Source organism: Hemitrygon akajei, chromosome 5 (genome assembly GCF_048418815.1).
Source record: "Hemitrygon akajei chromosome 5, sHemAka1.3, whole genome shotgun sequence".
In the NCBI taxonomy this organism is placed as follows: Eukaryota; Metazoa; Chordata; class Chondrichthyes; order Myliobatiformes; family Dasyatidae; genus Hemitrygon; species Hemitrygon akajei.
Window position 1 is genome coordinate 34,428,877 of NC_133128.1, and position 21,722 is coordinate 34,450,598.

General features: G+C 42.5%; 1 protein-coding gene across 1 annotated transcript in view; it reads right to left on the minus strand.

Annotated features, from left to right (window-relative positions):
* Positions 1-1,408: 1,408 nt before the first annotated feature.
* LOC140727626 (NXPE family member 3-like) overlaps positions 1,409-21,722 on the minus strand; it is a 29,038-nt gene continuing 8,724 nt past the window's right edge. Inside the window, exons 3-6 of the mRNA XM_073045231.1 lie at positions 20,587-21,372; positions 8,391-8,466; positions 3,909-4,118; positions 1,409-2,156 (exon numbers count right to left, since the gene is read on the minus strand). Of these exons, the coding sequence (XP_072901332.1) occupies positions 1,603-2,156; positions 3,909-4,118; positions 8,391-8,466; positions 20,587-21,372 (1,626 nt within the window). The 3' untranslated portion in view covers positions 1,409-1,602. The remainder of the gene's footprint in view (positions 2,157-3,908; positions 4,119-8,390; positions 8,467-20,586; positions 21,373-21,722) is intronic.

The following is a 21,722-nucleotide window of genomic DNA, read 5'->3' on the forward strand; positions in this document are numbered from 1 at the left end:
CTGATGGAAAATAGGAACTCACACATATGCTGTGCCTCCAAGAATATGTTCCAACCTTTATCTTTGAGTGGTCCTGCCTGCTTCTTAGATATCCTCTTGCTCTTGATTGTACAGAACGCATAAAATGCCCTGGAATTCTCTTTAAACCTACTTGCCAAGTGCTTTTCATGGCCCCTCCTGGCTCTCCTAATTCCCTTCTTTAGTTCTCTTCTGGCTTCTTTATAATCCTCAAGGGTACCATTTGACTTTAGCTTCCTAAGCCTTAAACATTTCCTATTTCTACTTAACTAAATTCAACACCTCTCTCAAGATCCAAGGTTCCCTTACCTTGCCATCCTTCTTACTGGAACATATGCACTTGTCCTGTACTCTGTACAGGTGGTCTTTAAACACTCTGCACATGTCAGATGGGAACTTGCCCAAAAACAGCTGTTCCCAATTAACTCCTTAGATCCTGCCTAATCCCCTTGTAATTTTCCCCTGCTCCAATTAACTCCCTAGTCTCACAACGTCTGTACTTATCTATGCTATCTTAAAGCTTAAGGAGTTTTGTAACTGGTAACTGCTCTCCCACTTAAGATCCGTCACCTCGTCAGGCTTCGATGATCCGTGCTTCACCCTGTCGCTTCTATGATCCAACACCAGATCTGCTTTGACCTCTTCTCTTGTTGGGCCTTCCTGGATGCACCTAATACATTCAGCCCTGTCTAAACCTCTTACACTAAAGATATCCCAGCCTATATGAGGTCGCACACTACAACAACCCTGTTGTTTCACATCTTTCCCTAATCTGCCTGCATATTTGATCCTCAATGTCCTGATGACTATTCGAAGGTAGGTAATATAATCTAGTAGTGTGATTGCATCTTTCTTATTCTGTTCATTTAGACTCAGTGGATGAGCCCTCCGGTACGAGTGCAGCTGTGATATTGTCCCTCATTAATTGCACAACTGTCACCTCACCCATCTGCTTTTATCTTCTTTTATAAAACATCAAAACACTGGAACTTTACATATCCATTCTTATCCCTCACTCAACTAAGTTTCTTTAATGGCTAAAACAAAATAGTTCCATATACTGATCTAAACTCTAAGTTCATCACCCGCAGTCATAATACTCTTAGCATTAAAACACACACATTTCAATCAGTCTGTCCTATTGAGTCTATAACCTTGTTCCTGTCTGATCTTGCATGTCTAGCCATCTCTCTTCCTTTCAATCCCTCTGTCCTGCTACTCTGGTTTCCACCACTCTGTCAATCTACTTTGAATCCTCCCTAGTGGCACTAGCAAACTAGTTCATTAGAACGTGTGAAAACCAAATAATTGCTGAGTCAGAAATCTGAAATTAAAACAGAAAACGTTGGGAATGCACAGCAAACCATTTTTATTTGATGATAAATGGATAGTCAATGGAAACAATGCCTGCATAATGTATTGAGTTACATACAGAATTCCCACTAATACTGGAACAGAAAAGAACATAGGATTATTTACACATTCCAAAACAGTTTGATTGTATCCAGTACATACTCCCTATCTGTGGAAAATTCAAAGATGATTTATCTTAAAGCAAACATTGATATATTCTTCAAATGTCCATCAACCTTTTTCAGAAGGGCACACATATGAAAGAAGTACATCCATTTCATTCTTTATAATAATTTGTGGAGGGTGTATGTTATGGGGCAGGTAGTGGGCTATGGTCATTTCCCACGCATCTACAAATGCTACATTCATGCCTGCAAATATCCTCCTCAGTACTGAATCAAGCTGATAGGAAAACCAATCACTCTGGCGTAGACTGAAGGATGGTGTAAGGGCCCGTACATTAGCCGTCTTTATTACCACTAAAGTATCTGGACTCCTGCCCAAAAGCTGTAGGATTGACCTCCGGATGTACTGCAGCCTCCGAATGTACACTTCTATTGGATAAGAGGCAAAATGGACACATAAGGTAATTGCTATGACTGTATCTTTCCCTCCTCTAACTTCATCTATTTTATTTGAAGTGTACCGCAATAGCTGGCTCCAAATATTGTAGAATTGGATTGGGGGTCCATGGACACGAAATTCCACCATGATGTTGTGCTCCTTGTCTACGGCAAGGAGAGGGCCAGCATTTCCAGAAGAGCCAAGGTCAAATACTTTCAGACCTAAAAGGAATAAAATAAATGTAACTTGCTGGCCATCATTTAGTAAAATGTATACACATGTAAATGGACAACACCCTTGATTTTCAGGCTTACAGCACCAAATAGAATAAATGACTTAACACCTTGTCAATGTAATTAAGGAGCTAAGAGATACTAACCTGGCATAGGATCCTTGTCTTTGGTAGTAAGAGACATACAATAATGACAGCTCCCTCCCCTTCCTCGATCTCTTTGTCTCCGTTTCTGGAGACAAACTATGAAGTGACATCTTTTATCAACCTACCAAATACAATAGCAGCCTTCACCATACCTCTTCCCACCCTATCTCTTGTAAAAAAAAGTGCTATGCCCTTTTCTTAATTCCTTTGCCTCCACCACATCTGTTCCCAGGATGCACCTTTTCTCTCCAGGACATCAGAGATGTTTGCCTTCTTCAAAGAATGAGGCTTCCCTTCCTCCACTATTGATGTTGCCCTCACCTACATCTCCTCCATTTTCCAAACATCTGCACTGCCTCCATCTTCCCACTGCCTTAACAGTGATAGAATTCCTCTTGCCTTTACCTACCACCCCATGAGGCTTCACATTCAACACATCATCCTCCACAACTTCTGGCATCTCTAAACGGATCCTACTACTAAATATATCTTTACCTCTTCCCCACCCCCCTCTGCACTACTTTCCTCAGGGATCACTCCCTTCAAGGTCCTCTTGTCCATTCATCTCTCCCCACTAACCACCCTCTTGTCACTTATCCCTGTAAGCAGCCTAAGTGCTACACCTGCCCACTCACCTCCTCCCGCTCCTCCATTTGGCACCTCAAACAGTCCTTCCAGGTGAGGCAACACTTCACTTTCAAATCTACTGTGGTTGTCTATTGTGTGTAATGCTCCCAGTTTGATCCCCTCTACATTGGTGAGATCAGTTGTAAACTGGGGACACATTGTCGAGCATCTCCACTCCATCCGCCAAAAGTGGAACTTACAATGGCCAAACATTTTAATTCGATTCCCATTCCCATTTGGACACGTTGCCAAGATGAGACCATTCTCAGAATGGAGGAGCAACATCTTACATTCCATTTGGGTAGCCTCCAACCTGATGGCATGAATATTGATATCTCTTTCTGGTTAAAAATAATCCCTCCTCCTCCCCTCTTCTTCTTTTCCCCACTCTGGCCTTATACCTCTTCTCACCTACTTATCACAAAAAACAGAAATAACATATATTAAAAAAGTGAGGTAGTGTTCAAGGGTTCAATGTCCATTTCGGAATTGGGTGGCAGAAGGAAAGAAGCTGTTCCTGAATAGCTGAGTGTGTGCCTTCAGGCTTCTGTACCCGCTTCCTGATGGTAGCAGTGAGGAAAAGGTCATGCCCTGGGTGCTGGAGGACCTTAAGGGCTGCCTCTCTGAGACTCTGCTCAGATTGTCACATGATATTTCAAAGGGAATTCAGAAGGAACTTCTTTGCCAACAGAGTTGTGAAAAATTAGAATGGGGAGTGATTCAAAAAGGTAGAAGATGTGTTGACTGAGGGACTGGACAAACAAATGAGGGTGAAGGGTGCAGAAGTTTCTGTTGATGGATTTTTGTGAGAGGACACAAGTATGAGTATTATCACCACAGTGGACTGATGGGCTGAATGGCCTGTATCTCTAGCATTTCCTATATAATCTACCATATCAGAGACCAATCTCAAATATAACATATGAATTTAATGTACTATCCACCAAAACAAGATAGACAGATTAACCTGGAAGAGATCGAATCAAGTACGTAAACCATTGGTGCATTGTGGAATCTCCAATCAGATACATCTTCTTCCCTCGGAGACAGTCCGTAATGTTTACAGCAGTGTCAAAACGATGGATTTTACAGCTTGATGACATCCACTGGTTCTTGTAATAAAAGCCAGATGGTGATATCATTGGTTTTCCCCGGACACATTCACCAGGAACTGCAGCTAAGAATAAAGTGAACAGAAGTACAGACATTGTGGTGTAATATACATTGGACTAGTAATGCAACCGTAATTGGTTAGTCACAGTTTCAATGGCAGCGACATCTTCCAAGAAGTTTATTTAGCAATTACCACGAAGTTTGGTTTTATTCATTTACTGGTGGTGGGATTCTCTGTGCGGGTAGTATTTATTGCTCACCCACCTTTCACTTGAGATGTTGGTGAAGACCTGGTGATGACACCAAGCTCTTCTTCCATCACTTACATCTCTGGGCCTACTTCTTGGGCAAGAATTCCCCACCCCTTTCTCCTTCTTCAACCCACTTCCTCCTCTTAGACATTCCACTTTGGCCTTAGGCACACTTGATTTCCATCTCTAACTGTGTACGTGACATTATTCATCTTGTCTTTACAACTCCATTCACCTACTCAAACCTCATCCCCTCTGAATGTACTGCCCTTCACTCTCCCCTCACCACTGGAGATCTCCCATCTACTGCCATCATAGCTCCCATATCCCACATTGCCCATGTCTACCTCCTATTCAAGATTCACAAACCTAACTGCCCTGATAAGCCCTTTGGCTTTGTCTACTCCAACCCCGTTGAACTTGTGTCCACATACATTGATTCCATTTTGTTTCCCTTGGTTCAGTCCCTCCCACCTACATCTGTGACACTTCACATGTTCTTGATCAGTTCCATGTCCCTGACCATATTATTTTCACAAAAGCTGTCCAGTCCCCATTCACTTCCATTCCCTATTAGGAAGGCCCCTAAGCTCACTGCTTCCTTCTGAAAAACAGACCTAATCAGTTTCCCTCCACCACCGCGCTCCTCCATTTGGAGGAACTGGCACTTACCCTCAACAATCTCTCTTTTGGCTCCTCTCACTTTCTCTAAGCCAGCTATGCCTGCCTTTTTGTCAGCTACCTGGACCAGTCCATGTTCCAAGTCTACACCAGCAATGTTCCCTAACTCAATCTGTACTACATTGATGACTGCATTGGTGCTGATCTCATCAATTTCATCAAATTTGCCTCCAATGTCCACACTGCCTTTAAATGTCCATCTCTGACTCCTCTTCCCTCTTTTTTGATCTCTCAGTTTCCATTTCTGGAGACAAATTATCTATTATACAAATCACTGACACTCACATTTATCTTGACTGTACCTCTTTCCACCCTATTACTTGTAAATATACTGTTCTTTTCTCTCAGTTCCTCTGACTCCTCCACATCTGCTCTCAGATGAGGCTTTCCATTCTAGGACATCAAGATTTGCCTGTTTTTCAGAAAATGGTCTTCCCTTCCACCACTATCAATGCTACATTCACACATTCTCCCATTTCCATCTGCTCTTACTTCTTCCGGCTAGTCATAACAGAGATAGGGATCCCCTTGTCCCTGCCTAACACCCCATGAGCCTCTGTATCCAGAACACCATTCTCTGTAACATCTGACATCTCCAACAGGTCGTCCATCATGCACAACTCTCCCTCCATCCCCGCCCACTTTCTGCAGTGATTGCTCTCTGTATGAGTTCCTTGTTCACTCAACCCCTCCCCACACATCCCTCTTCTGGTGCTTACATGACAAATGTCAAACCTGCCCTGTACCTCTTCCCTCACCACCAAGGCTCTAAAGAATCCATCCAGGTGAGATGACACTTCACCTGCAAGAATGTCCCCCAAGGCATTCTACTAGTATGTGAAGAGCAAGAAGATAAATGTGAGAGAATAGGACCTATCAATTGTGACAGTGGGAAAGTGTGTATGGAACCAGAGGAAACAGCAGAGGTACATAATGAATACTTTACTTCAGGATTCACTATGGAAAAGGATCTTAGTGATTGTAGTGATGACTTGCAGCAGACCGAAAAGCTTGAGCACGTAGGTATTAAGAAAGAGGATGCGCTGGAGCTTTTAGAAAGCAGCAAGTTGGATAAGTCGCCGGGACTGGACAAAATGTACCCCAGGCCTACTGTGGGAGGCGAGGGAGGAGACTTCCGAGCCTCAGGTGTTGATCTTTGCATCATCAATGGGGACGGGAGAGGTTCCAGAGGATTGGAGGGTTGTGGATGTTGTTCCTTTATTCAAGAAAGGGAGTAGAGATAGCGCAGGAAATTATAGACCAGTGAGTCTTATCTCAGTGGTTGGTCAGTTGATGGAGAACATCCAGAGAGCCAGGATTTATGAACATTTGGAGAGGTATAATATGATTAGGAGTAGTCATCATAGCTTTGTCAAGGGCAGGTCATGCCTTACAAGCCTGATTGAATTTTTTGAGGATGTGACTAAGCATATTAATGAAGGAAGAGCAGTAGATGTAGTGTATATGGATTTCAGCAAGGCATTTGATAAGGTACCCCATGCAAGGCTTATTGAGAAAGTAAGGAGGTATGGGATCTAAGGGGACATTGATTTGTGGATCCAGAACTGGCTTGCTCACAGTAGGCAACGAGTGGTTGTAGATGGGTCATATTCTGCATGGAGGTCGGTCGCCAGTGGAGTGCCTCAGGGATCTGTTCTGAGACCCTTACTCTTTGTGATTTTTATAAATGACCTGGATGAGGAAGTGGAGGGATGGGTTAGTAAGTTTGCTGATGACACAAAAGTTGGTGGTGTTGTGGATAGTGTGGAGGGCTGTCAGAGGTTACAGCTGGACAATGATAGGATGCAAAACTGGGCTGAGAAGTGGCAGATGGAGTTCAACCCAGATAAGTGTGAAGTGGTTCATTTTGGTAGGCCAAATATGATGGCAGAATATAGTATTAATGGTAAGACTCTTGGCAGTGTGGAGGATCAGAGGGATCTTGGGGTCCAAGTCCATAGAACGCTCAAAGCAGCTGCGCAGGTTGAATCTGTGGTTAAGAAGGCATATGGTGCATTGGCCTTCATCAATCGTGGGACTGAGTTTAGGAGCTGAGATGTAATGTTGCAGCTATATAGGACACTGGTCAGACCCCACTTGGAGTACTGTGCTCAGTTCTGGTTGCCTCACTACAGGAAGGATGTGGATGCCATAGAAAGGGTGCAGAGGAGAATTACAAGGATGTTGCCTGGATTGTGGAGCATCCCTTATGAGAATAGGTTGAGTGAACTCAGCCTTTTCTCCCTGGAGTGACGGAGGATGAGAGGTGACCTGATAGCGTTGTACAAGATGATGAGAGGCATTGAACGTATGGATAGTCAGAGGCTTTTTCCCAGGACTGAAATGGTTGCCACTAGAGGACACAGGTTTAAGGTGCTGCGGAGTAGGTACAGAGGAAATGTCAGGGGTAAGTTTTTTACTCAGAGAGTGGTGAGTGCGTGGAATGCGCTGCAGGCAATGGTGGTGGAGGCAGATATGATAAGGTCTTTTAAGAGGCTTTTAGATAGATACATGGAGCTTAGTAAAACAGAGGGCTATATGTAAGCCTAGTAATTTCTGAGGTAGCGACATGTTTGGCACAACTTTGTGGGCTGAAGGGCCTGTATTGTGCTGTAGGTTTTCTATGTTTCTATGTTTCTAATGTCAGGGGTTATCTATGGTAACAGGTGCTCCTGGTGCAGCCTCCTCTATGTCGGTGAGACCCGACATAAATTGGGGGACCATTACATCTCTTTGCTCTGTCCACCACAAAAGGCAGCCATCCACTTCAGTTTGGACTCCTGTTCCCATTCTGACATGACTGCCATGAGGAACCCAACACAGGGTGCAGGAGCATTTCCTCATATTCTGTCTGGGTAGCCTCTAAACTGATATTTCCTTTCTCTTGAATCCAATATTTGGATTTGCAGAATGCTTGATTTTGTCAAAGTGATCAGGTCGAGTCACGGGAAGTGACATTCAAGCTTGCTGTAGAGCACAGAGATGGTCTACATCCATCCATCTCTCACCCTCTTTGTAGCTGCAACAAAGGTTGGGGAAATCTGGCTCTAAATACACAGAGCATAATGTTACATCCTGGAGTCCAATGAGAAATCAAACCAATCCATCATAAATAATACTAATTAAAATTCTTAAAATACACCCTAATAACCATGTCTTTAATATAATTCATGTTGCTGAATGGTTTGTATAGAATGGAAATTTTGCCTCAGTTTAAATCCTATGTGAATTCATGAATATATTTGGCTGGATAATTTGTAAATGCTTTAATCAAGCTGAACATAAAATGCTAATAGAATTCAGGAAATAACTACATGGATATTTATATTTTGTTTGGAATGGCTGAGGACTTGTAGTTCTTACCAAACTATTAACTTAATAGTAATGAATAAAAATAATCGTACGTGCCTGAGGTGAAGGTTTTACAGTTACATAATCTCTGGTACTGGGAAGTAAAGGCTTCTTGAGATTGACTTTACTGTAAATGGAAATATTTCATAGAATAAGTCATTGCATCAATACGTAAAGAGAATGCTTACTAGATATAGCTCAAAAACATGTTCGACTATTCTCTTACTTCAAGCTGCAGTGACACTAACAAGGTAGCTGAGGGTTTCTTGTACATCCCCCATAACGAACAACACAGGTCTCATGGTTCGCATCGTGTTGCTTTTAACAGCAATTGTCCAATTTCATGAACTTATCAGGAGATCCAGGTAAATGTCAGTGTTGTAGATGGCACAAATTCAGCACACCAAAAGATGGTGAGTTCCAATCTTTAGTCAAGTGAGTATTCACCATGAACCCAGTGCAGTTACAAAATGTCTTCACACTAGAATGCCACAGGTGTGGGTTCTTGTTATCATAGAAACATAGAAAATAGGTGCAGGAGTAGGCCATTTGGCCCTTCGAGCCTGCACCGCCATTCAGTATGATCATGTCTGATCATCCAACTCAGAACCCTGTACCTGCTTTCTCTCCATACCCCCGATCCCTTTCGCCACAAGGACCATATCTAACTTCCTCTTAAATGTAGCCAATGAACTGGCCTCAACTGTTTCCTGTGGCAGAGAATTCCACAGATTCACCACTCTCTGTGTGAAGAAGTTTTTCCTCATCTCGGTCCTAAAAGGCTTCCCCTTTAACCTTAAACTGTGACCCCTGATTCTGGACTCCCCCAACATGGGAAACAATCTTCCTGCATCTAGCCTGTCCAATCCCTTTACAATTTTATACCTTTCAATAAGATCCCCCCTCAATCTTCTAAATTCCAGCGAGTATAAGCCTAGTCGATCCAATCTTTCTTCATATGAAAGTCCTGCCATCCCAGGAATCAATCTGGTGAACCTTCTTTGTACTCCCTCTATGGCAAGAATGTGTTTGCTCAGATTAGGGGACCAAAACTGCAGACAATACTCCAGCTGTGGTCTCACTAAGGCCTTGTACAACTGCAGTAGAACCTCCCTGCTCCTGTACTTGAATGCTGTTGCTATGAATGCCAACATACCATTTGCCTTTTTCACCGCCTGTCGAACCTGCATGCCCACTTTCAATGACTGGTGTACAATGACACCCAGGTCTCGTTGCACCTCCCCTTTTCCTAATCGGCCACGATTCAGATAACAATCTGTTTTCCTGTTCTTGCAACTGAAGTGGATAACCTCACATTTATCCACAGTAAATTGCATCTGCCATGAATTTGCCCACTCACCTAACCTATCCAAGTCACCCTGCATCCTCTTAGCATCCTCCTCACAGCTAACGCTGCCGCCCAGCTTCGTGTCATCTGCAAACTTGGAGATGCTGCATTTAATTCCCTCATCTAAATCATTAATATATATTGTAAACAACTGAGGTCCCAGCACTGAGCCTTGCGGTACCCCACTAGTCACCGCCTACCAATTTGAAAAGGTCCTGTTTATTCCTACTCTTTGCTTCCTGTTTGCCAACCAATTCTCTATCCACATGAATACCATTCCCGCAATAGCGTGTGCTTTAAGTTTGCACACTAATCTGCTGTATGGGACCTTGTCAAAAGCCTTTTGAAAATCTAAATATACCACATCTACTGGTTCTCCCCTATCCACTCTACTAGTTACATCCTCAAAAAATTCTATAAAATTCGTCAGACATGATTTTCCTTTCACAAATCCATGCTGTCTTTGTCTGATGATTTCACCTCTTTCCAAATGTGCTGTTATCTCATCTTTGACAACCAACTCTAGCATTTTCCCCTCCACCGATGTCAGGCTAATCGGTCTATAATTCCCTGGTTTCTTTCTCCCTCCTTTTTTAAAAAGTGGGGTTACATTAGCCACCATCCGATCCTCAGGAACTAATACAGAATCTAAGGAGTTTTGAAGAATTATCACTAATGCATCCACTATTTCTTGGGCTACTTCCTTAAGCATTCTGGGATGCAGACCATCTGGCCCTGGGGATTTATCTGCCTTTAATCCCTTCAATTTACCTAACACCACTTCCCTTCTAACATGTATTTCTCTCAGTTCCTCCATCTCACTAGACCTTCGGTCCCCTACTATTTCCGGAAGATTATTTATGTCTTCCTTAGTGAAGACAGAACCAAAGTAGTTATTCATTTGGTCTGCCATGTCCTTGTTCCCCATGATCAATTCACCTGTTTCTGACTGTAAGGGACCTACATTTGTCTTAACCAATCTTTTTCTTTTCACATAACTATAAAAGCTTTTACAGTCAGTTTTTATGTTCCCTGCCAGCTTTCTCTCATAGTCTTTTTTCCCTTTCCTAATTAAGCCCTTTGTCCTCCTCTGCTGGACTCTGAATTTCTCCCAGTCCTCAGGTGTGCCACTTTTTCTAGCTAATTTGTATGTTTTTTCCTTGGAATTGATACTATCCCTAATTTCCCTTGTCAGCCACGGGTGCACTACCTTCCCTGGTTTATTCTTTTGCCAAACTGGGATGAACACTTGTTGTAGTTCATCCATGTGATCTTTAAATGCTTGCCATTGTATATCGACCATCAACCCTTTAAGTATCATTTGCCAGTCTATCTTAGCTAATACCTCATACCTCAAACCTTTAAAGGTCTCATACTTTTAAAGTTACCCTTCTTTAAGTTCAGAACCTTTGTTTCTGAATTAACTATGTCACTCACCATCTTAATGAAGAATTCCACCATATTATGGTCACTCTTACCCAAGGTTGCTAACAAGATTGCTAACTAATCCTTCCTCATTGCTCAATACCCAATCTAGAATGACCAGCTCTCTAGTTGGTTCCTTGACATGTTGGTTCAGAAAATCATCCCGTATACATTCCAAGAAATCCTCTTCCTCAGCACCCTTACCAATTTGGTTCATCCAATCTATGTGTAGATTGAAGTCACCCATTATAACTACTGTTCCTTTATTGCATGCATTTCTAATTTCCAGTTTAATGCCATCCCCAACCTCAGTACTACTGTTATCAAAACAAGCTATATCTATACGGGCTACTTGAAAGACTTATTCAGTAAATTCCCTATCTATGCTTTAGCCACCAGCCCAGCAATATTCTCATTTTAATGATACTGTATATCCAAATTTCTTTTGACATTTTTGTACCATTACTCTTTTAGGCAGTGCATTAAAGCCATTCTGCAAGTCAATATTTTTCTCAATGTACTTGTGGCCTTTTTGCCAGTTGTTTTGAACCTTCACATTCCATTGCCAATTCCTCAACAAAGGCAAACGTTTCTTCTCATTTAATCTGTAAAATGCTTATTTTTCTATCATCTCTACTAATTCCTAGCTGCACTCTCTCCTGTCACTGTCTCTCTGGGTACCTAATGTGGCTCACATGGCTTTGAAGCAGCAAACCCTTGAGCCCAGAAATGGACTTGGTTCTTCAGTTGAGGCCAAAATCATAATTTATGAAAATATTAGTTGAACTTCTTTTATTTTTATGCCTAGGATTATCTTTGTCCATTGAACATTTTTCTCAACGTGACCTGCCACCTTTAGATTCTAAGTCCAGTTAATGGGCTGACAGTTGAATGGGGCAGCCCCTTATTTGGGACAGCTCTTAAAGAACAAAAATTAACCAAGAAAGTAGCTGGGATTCCCTTTGTTTACTTGGGACACTCTGCCACTTAACTGGGACAGGAAATTGTTGCTGAACAGGTTCCAACTAGTGTCAGTTGTGTGCACTTGTTCACTGTTACACCATGCTTAGAGTGAACAGTTTTAAAATAGCATCAGTTGTGAATGCTTGTGTTATGTTATGCATTTGTGCCGATGTATACCAATTCTAAAAGCAGTGATTTTTGATACTTCTACCATTTAAAAAAAATTAAGATCCTTGCCAAGGTGCAGAAAGGCAATCCACTATCCACTATCCACACTAGGTATCTGTGCTGATTTTGTTCATTTACGGTCAATCAAAAGAACACAGCAGCATACACTGGATTAATTCCGCTGTCAATAATTGTTAGGAACTGATACAGTATAGTTTCATTGTGTAGTAGTGTTGGTAGCATTCTAATTTGTTCTATATATTTTTTAAATATATAATTGTTACTCAGTTATACCTTTTCAAATATTTCCATGAAACTTCAGCAAATTAACTATATAACCAAATCCACTGTATAAGTAAGGGTCTGGCTTTTCCTGTGGATTTCTAAAATTGTACCACATTCTGTAAATATAATCTCTTTCAATACTTATTTCCAATGTACAATTACCTGCATGATGTTTTATCAACTTTGTTCCTGCAATTTCACTTAATCATTTTCTATTGTTGTTCCCTTGTGTTCTCTTTAATTACTGTTACTGTTTGCACTTACTGTTTACTGTATGCAATTCACAAATGCAGTATAATCATGCTCACTCCCTCTATAAACAACATTACATACAATTGAAGACGACAATAATCAGCAACAGATGGTGTCCTTCAGACTTGCAGCTGGATGAATTGCTGAAAGTTAATCCAGTTAAAAAGTAAATTTATCGATTACCTCCTTCATAGTCAAACCTCGCTCACTTCCACAGCCTCCAGGCACATCTTCCCACTTTTATCTCTAATAGGTCCTACCTTCACTCCTGTCAACCTTTTGTTCTTCACATAATTGAAGAATACTTTGGGGTTTTCCTATACCCTACTAGCCAAGGCCTTCTCATGCCCCCTTCTTGCTCTTCTCAGCCCCTTCTTAAGCTCCTTTCTTGCTACCCTATATTCCTCAATAGACTCATCTGATTCTTGCTTCCTAAACCTCATGTATGCTGCCTTCTTCCACCTGACTAGATTTTCCACTTCACTTGTCACCCATGGTTCCTTCACCCTACCATTCTTTATCTTTCTCACCGGGACAAATTTATCCCTAACATCCTGCAAAAGATCCTTAAACATCGACCACATGTCCATAGTACATTTCCCTGCAAAAATATCATCCCAGTTCACACCCGCAAGTTCTAGCCTTATAGCCTCATAATTTGCCCTTCCCCAATTAAAAATTTTCCTGTCCTCTCTGATTCTATCCTTTTCCATGATAATGCTAAAGGTCAGGGAGCGGTGATCACTGTCCCCCAGATGCTCACCCACTGACAGATCTGTGACCTGACCCGGTTCGTTACCTAATACTAGATCTAGTATGGCATTCCCCCTAGTTGGCCTGTCAACATACTGTGACAGGAATCCATCCTGGACACACTTAACAAACTCTGCCCCATCTAAACCCTTGGAACTAATCAAGTACCAATCAATATTAAGGAAGTTAAAGTCACCCATGATAACAACCCTGTTATTTTTGCACCTTTCCAAATTCTGCTTCCCAATCTGCTCCTTGGTATCTCTGCTGTTACCAAGGGGCCTATAGAATACCCCCACTAGAGTAACTGCTTCCTTCCTGTTCCTGAATTCCACCCATACTGACGCAAAAGAGGATCCTGCTACATTATCCACCTTTTCTGCAGCTGTAATAGTATCCCTGACCAGTAATGCCACCCCTCCTCCCCTTTTCCCCCCCTCTCTATCCCTTTTAAAGCACTGAAATCCAGGAATATTGAGAATTCATTTCTGCCCTGGTGCCAGTCAAGTCTCTGTACTGGCCACTACATCATAATTCCATGTATGTATCCAAGCTCTCAGTTCATCACCTTTCTTCCTGATGCTTCTTGCATTGAAGTATACGCACTTTAGTCCTTCTACCTTACTACCTTTATACCCTTTATTCTGCTGCTCTTTCCTCAAAGCCTCTCTATATGTTAGATCTGGCTTTACTCCATGCACTTCTTTCACTGCTCTATTGCTCCAGGTCCCATTCCCCTTGCAAATTAGTTTAAACCCTCCTGAACCATGCTAGCAAACCTACCAGCAAGGAAAATGCTCCCCCTCGAGTTCAGGTGCAACCCATCAAATCTATACAGGTCCCACCTTCCTTAGAAGAGATCCCAATGATCCAAGAATCTAAAACCCTGCCCCCTGCACCAATTCCTCAGCCATGCATTCAACTGCCATCTCCTCCAATTCCTACCATCACTATCATGTAGTACTGGCAGCAATCCTGAGAACACCACCCTTGAGGTCCTGCTCTTCAGCCTTCTGCCTAGTTCCCGAATCTCACACTTCAGGACCTCATCACTCTTCCTGCCTATGTCATTGGTCCCAACATGTATCACAACTTCTGGTTGTTTTCCCTCTCGTACCAGGATGTCATGCACCCGGTCAGAGACATCCCGGACCCTGGCACCCGGGAGGCAACAAACCATGCGGGTGTCCTTCTCATGTCCAGAAAATCTCTTGTCTGCTCCACTGACTATAGAGTATCCAATGACGACAGCTCTCCTCTTCTCCATCCCATCCTTCTGGGGTCAGACTCAGTGCCAGAGGACCTGCCACCGTGGCTCACACCTGGTTGGTTGTCCTCACCAACAGTATCCAGGACAGTAAACTTATTATTCAGGGGAAAGGCTACAGGGGTGCTCTGCACTACCTGTCTACTCTCCTTCACTTTACCCCCTCGGACTGTCACCCAATGACCTGCTTCCGGCAGCCTAGATGTGACTACCTCCCTGTAGCTCTCATCTATGACTGCCTCATTCTCCCTTATGAGTCGAAGGTCATCCAGCTGTTGCTCCAGATTCCTCACATGGTCTTCCAGATCACCCAGCCGCAAGCACTTCTGGCAGATATGACTCTGCGGGAGAGGGGAGTTCCCCCAAGACTGCCACATCTCACAGGAGAGGCACATCACTGTCTCAGGGGGCATTGCAAAGACTAACTGGGAACAAACTCGACCTCCGCCTCTTCTCATCAAAGCCTCAAATCTCCACTCCTTCACTGGCCCACTCACTCATTGGCCACTTGCCACAGGCCGCTCCGCTTCAGGTAACCCTCTATTTATTTATTTGAGCTTTTCAAACTGCTTGGTCACCTGACCTCGATTGCCCAATCAGCTGCTTTCTGCTGAGTCTGAGCTATTTAAATCTTGATTGTCTAATCATCAGCTTTCTGCTGAGCTATTCAAATCTTGATTGACTTGATTACACAGTCCAACTCCAAAACTGCCAGAATCTCTCGAGTCAAAGCCTCAAATCTCCACTTCTTCACTGACCCACTCACTCACTGGCTGCTTTCCACAGGCCGCTCCGCTTGAGGTAACCCTCTAGATATTTGTTTGAGCTTTTCAAACTGCTTGGTCACCTGACCTCGATTGCCCAATCAGCTGCTTTCTGCTGAGTCTGAGCTATTCAAATCTTGATTTTCTCATCAACGGCTTTCGGTGATCTTTTTCAAATATACAGCAGGCTCAAAGGGTGAGTAGCCAGCTTTTGCTCTGAGTTTAATTTTAGTCTTAACACGAGAAAGTCTAAAGGATCTCTGCTCGAAATGTTGACTGCTTATTTACTTCCATAGATGCTGCCTGACCTGCTGAGTTCTTCTAGCATTTTGCAAGTCTTGATTGTCTTTTAGCCTGATTGTAAATAAGTCTAAACAGCTTACAAGAAACAATCTGAAATAATATTGCCTGCTCTAGAGTTCTGCCATCTTAAACCAGTACAATCCATTCAGATAATGATTATTTGTATTCTGCTCTGTCACATTTGGTGTGTGCATGTTCCTTGTGAGGTTCAAAAAATCTGAGTGACTGTAGAAGTTAGGGAAGGAAGTAAGCTCATGCATGATTGTTCTGAGCTGAGATATTAAACACTGGCCCTTACAGTCAGAGCATACAAAACTTATTACCCTGCACCTTTTCAAGAATTTCAGAATTCCAGTACACCCTATTTAAAATCATAAAAGTTTAATTGCCTAGTGGCAACAGAAACTGTATCACCCATGATCTAAGGACTGTGGTTGTGGTACACTTTAGGTGCAGAATGTTAATTTGACCTAGGTAGATTACACTAATAAACACTTCTGAGTGAGGCTACCAGCCACTTCCATGTGCAATCCATGTTTATGCTCTCCACCCTTTCCTGACTAGATATTTTCAAGACTTACTGGTCAAGCACTTTCTAAAGGTCTCTGGCTGTGTTACAGGGTGTATTTTGTCCTGCATTTACCAATGAATGCCTCAAAGGTGACATCACTGGAGGCTTTATCAAAATAATGACTGAGCACTCAAGTGGGTCCGGCACTTTGCGGCTGAAGGCAAAGATGTGCCCATTGTAGGAGCCATGTATCAATCTCCTATCTGCATTGAATTCTGTGTTGCACATTTACTATGTTTATTATGGTAACTGGTCATGTGAGTGGGGTGAATAAGTTCAGTATCCTTGCTTGTTTTGCGGCAGTTTGTAGCTTGGGACTGGTGGATCTATATCTTTTGCTGATCACCCGATATCACTGTGATAATGCTGAATAATGCTTAATTATGCTTAACTTACACTCGGGTATGCTTAAGTCTCATCTTTTTAAAATTATGTTTGCTAATTGCGAATTAAGGATTGAATGAAGGATTTCACTATTGTAACTGGGAGCAGGTCATGCAAGTATAACACATCCATAGTGGTCAGAAGTAGTAGCAATTATTTTTGTTTTAGTTTTGGTTTAGGTTTTCTGATACATTTCTAACAGAAAAATAATTTTCAACAGTTATACCAAATAAGCATCAGCATTCAGATGTATCCAAGAAGTTAGGATCACTGCAGCCTGGAAGAGCTTATGGCAAGTAATGAACTTTTGTTGATATATGCTGTGTGTTTGGATTTGAAACACTGTTTCAAATGGCCAGTGTTGCCTGTCCAGTTGGACTAAATAAAGTTGTAAGCTGTGTAGTGGTGTTTGTATGAAGAGTTCGATCACTTGGTTCAGTTGAAAAGTTGAAGAATTGAATTGCTTCCATTGTTGAAAAGCTGAATTGAATTTGATGTTGTTTTTTGTCTGGTTTGCATACTTGGAAAACAACATGAGTCCAGCTGGAAGCAGTGTCCTTGAAGCCAAGACTAAGAGAAATTAAACAAACTCGCGATGTTGAAGGTCAATTTGTTGGAGGAAATGAGAATATTCACAAAGCCTCAGGACAGGCTGTGACCATGTATAAGATTGAATTCAGCACACCTAAAGTGTGTGCAGCATATTACCATGCATCTGACACCACATTTCTGCACATTCAAATGGAGGCTGATTTAGCTGAGTGATACGCAAGACAGCAAATATTGAGAAATAAGCACTCTCTGGAACAACAGGTGGAACAGCTTTAAAGAAATATGGAGCAGCTTAAATTGCAGGAAGAAATAGCAGCCAAGATGGCCAAAGTGCTAAGGGCTTCAAGTGCTAAACATTCTCCAACAGAACAGCTCTATGTTGAGAGTCCCTATATTGAGATGGAGCAGAAAAAGTCCAACTTACTACATACTATTGCGGATACATCTGAAGAACAAATGTCTATGAGTCATGAGTTTGAGTCCCAAAGGGTAGTTCAGTGTGTTCACACTCAGCCTGCAGCAAGGAGATGCTCTGAACCTATGCCATGTCCAATAACATAAGGTGCTTTGAGGGCATTGATTTACAGTGTGAAGAAACTTGTGTTTGAGATGATAAAGGTCTAACTCCCACACTGGAGGTCATAAGAACCCGAAAGGAAATAACAAGTTTTATGATACAACATATTGCATTCATTTATCATCTATTTGTGAGGGCTTTCAAGAATAGCATTGAAGACAAGTCTGATAATTATGGTGACTATCTCTATTTTCTCCAACAGTCTGCTGGAGGTTATCCTGGAAAACTTGTCCGAAGTTGCCAAGGATTTGTAGGGAAAGGTCAACTAAGGTGGCAGGCAGGTGGGTCTCCGGCTCAGCAGTAAACCTAATGACTAGATGAAGTGAGGGTTATGAGTGGAGAGCCAGGGGTAACACAAGATAAGAGGAGTGTTGGGTCAGTCATTCAGGAGGTATTGAGTGGACTCAGGATGCTCTCCAATGTCTGCAGGAGCTCGTACTATAGTGCAGGAACAAAGGACTGGAGGGAGCTTAACGTTTAGAATGTCCCTTGTCTCTTCCTGGTGGTTCAATCTTCCTAGATGCAGGAGGCATTTGATGCATGGGTGATTGGCAGTACCGCAGTAAGTGCTCAATTTGTTTCTCTGCCGATGCTCACGCTCTTGGTGGTTGGGTGGGTGGGGGGGGGCGGTGGTAAGGTTTAAGGGAGTTCTCCCTAACTACCTGGTTTCTGGAGGCATTGGTAAAGAAGGTCCTGCAGCCTGAAATGGTTCTGGGAATGGAACTGAGATTCTAGCTGATTATCTGCAGAGTTGCTTCATAAGACACTTGTCAATTAGAAGAGGCAGAGTGATGAGGCGTTTGATGTTAGTGGGCATTTCCTGGGTAGAAAGATTTTCTTTCAAGTGCTCTGAGAGGCCGTGATGGTAGTGCGCCAGCATCGCTTCTGCATTCCAGCCGCACTCTGCCATGAGGTTCCTAAGTTCCACAGAACTGAGCGTGAGCATTGGTGCATGCGAAGCGTCCAACCAGTACCTCATGGATGGTTGAAAATCCAGTGCATCTCAGGTTGTGAAATCTTCACATTCATTGCGAACGGGGGTTTTATTGTCCCAATTCACAGCAGTGCAGGTCAGAGCTCACCTAATCATGAGAGAAACACAAGGGCAGTCTTGCCTCAGTCTGTAACATACAGAGATGGCCGGAGCTTGAAATGCAAGGCCAGCTGGGACAGGAAGTCGCGGCTTGGCACTGGGGATCAGTTTGAAGCGTTCAGGCACCGGAATCAGGGAGGAGGTTGAGTGTCGTGGGATTGCTGTACTGAAATGGAGAATTATAGAGTTAATAGCTTCCTGCTGCTTCAGGATTGTGTGTGCCTGTCGACAGACTACTTTCTTTAGGATAGCAAGCTCTGCAGGTCAATCACTGGTTCACTCATCTGTCAGGAAATATACAGAAGTCTTGAACCAAATGCAGAGCAGCAGAGATGACCTAGCAGTGGGCGATAACTTTTCCTGCAAAATAACAAGCTATGAGGGGCCACAAAACAAGAGAGAACCCATACTTAACACAACAAGGCAACAAGGTTACAGTGACTAGGAGCAGCTGGTTGTGACTGGCTGATGTGATGGGTGAATAAGGACTGTGGATGAGAGCTGGGTTTAAATAGGCTGCAGGTGATGAGTTGGAAACGTGTAGCAGGTGACTCCTGTTAGCTGGGTGGTGACTTGGAGATGCAGGCTTCCATCTAGGTTAAATCTTTGAGAATCAATTAGTCAGAGTCATAGAAAAGTACAGCACAGTAACAGGCCCTTTGGCCCATCTGGCCTATGCTGAGCCATTTAAACTGTCTACTTCCATTGACCTGCACTGGGACCACAGTCCTCCATACCTCTACCTTCCATGTATCTATCCAAGCTTCTCTTAAACGTTGAAATCGAGCTTGCATGCAATACTTGCACTGACAACTTGTTCCACATTCTCATGACCTTCTGAGAGAAGGTCCCCTTAAATTTTTACCTTTCACTCTTAACCCATGATCTCTAGTTATTATCCCACCCAACTTCAGTGAAAAAAGCCTGCTAGCATTTATCCTAACTATTACCCTTATAATTTTGTATATCCCTATCAAATTTCCAAATGTTCCAAGAAATAAGGTGCTAAGCTATTCAATCTTTCCATATAACTCAGATCCTCTAAACTCGGCACCATCCTTGTAAATTTTCTCTGTACTCTTTCAATCTTATTTACATCTTTCCTATAGGTAGGTGACCAAAACTGCAAATGTACTCCAAATTAGGCCTCACCAACATCTTATACAACTTTAACATAGCATCAATACTTTGTACTCAATACTACGATTTATGAAGACCAATGTACCAAAAGTTTACCTTACAGCCCCATCAACCTATGACAGCACTTCCAAAGAACTATTGACCTGTATTCCCAGATCCCTTTGTTCTACTGTACACCTCAGTGCTCTACCATTCTCTGTGCAAGACTTACCCTTGATGGTCCTACCAAAGTGCAACAACTTGTACTTGTCTGCATTAAATTACATTTGCCATTTTCAGCACATTTATCCACTGATCCAGATTATACATGACCAAAAAGAAAAATTGTCAGCATTGCAATCTTGCTACAGTTTTGCTAAATCAAGAAACTAAGTTATAATTGAAAGGAAATAAATAACATAGCTTTGGAAAAATTTAATATCTTCCCCCTTCAAATTCAGTTTTACATATCCTGCTCTGTCATAGTTGACACGAGAAGAGCAGAGAAGCTTTTTTGGTTTGTAACAGAACCAAGGCTCTCCAGTCCTGAGGTCAGTAAAGTTACAAAGTGGTTTAGTCTGAGGTAAAAATGCATTGCATATTGTAGTCTCTGAAATAGCCCCATATTTGAAGGTACTTTTCAAAAACACTCTAAATGGCTGTTCTTCACGAAGTCTCCAAAGTACCTGCATCCCTTCACTAGGATGAACCAGTGAAACAGACACGTGGACTTTTCCTGGCCAGAATAAAGTAAAATTGATGTGATAAGTTCCATTTTGGTGATCTATAACCGTTCCTGCTGAACCGGCTTTCAACTCTGGAGTGTGGATCCGGGCTTGGAGATAGTCACCCCCGTATTGCTTCGGATTTCCTTCAAAATCGTACATACGCACCATCACCTGTAGCTGATCTCCAACATAGAAAGTCTTTCCAGAATTCAAAATAACAAAACGTGTAAGTGATGGGTTGCTGCTTTTCTGGAAAGGCACACTGGAGTTCGAAGGCTTTGGCCACTCAATCATTTTCAATACAGCTGCACCTTCTGATCTTTCCTCAGGGGTAAAGCTGTGACTCTGGTAGCCGTACTGCAACAGCTTGTGTGTCCAATCAGGCTTCAGCACTTCCATGTCTTGCTGTATTGTGGAATAATTCTTTAGAGGTGGATACCTGCTCCATTGGGAGTCTGATTGAGAAAGTGAATGTATATCTGACTGTGGAAAGAAAAATAATTCAGTATTGAATATCTTATGTTGGCATCTGAGATGTTCCTAGAAGATTTATCTGTCAACCACAAGGGAATTCAGAGAGACTATCCAGAGCTATGAATCCCACTGTCTTCTCGATGAAGTCACATTGAGATCCGAGAAGAACAGGGTTACCTAAGTTGTGCCTTCCTTTGAGGATTGCAGCATCCATAAGAAACACCCATCTCAAGTAACGTGGTACTTCTGAAAACTTATCAGACTGAAGGTGCCCCAGAGTAGGTTCCTGTCTGGGTAAAAGTATTACAGAATTCCAGAGTTGGTGAGAGAAAAGAAAACAATCTACACAGTGCTTCGAT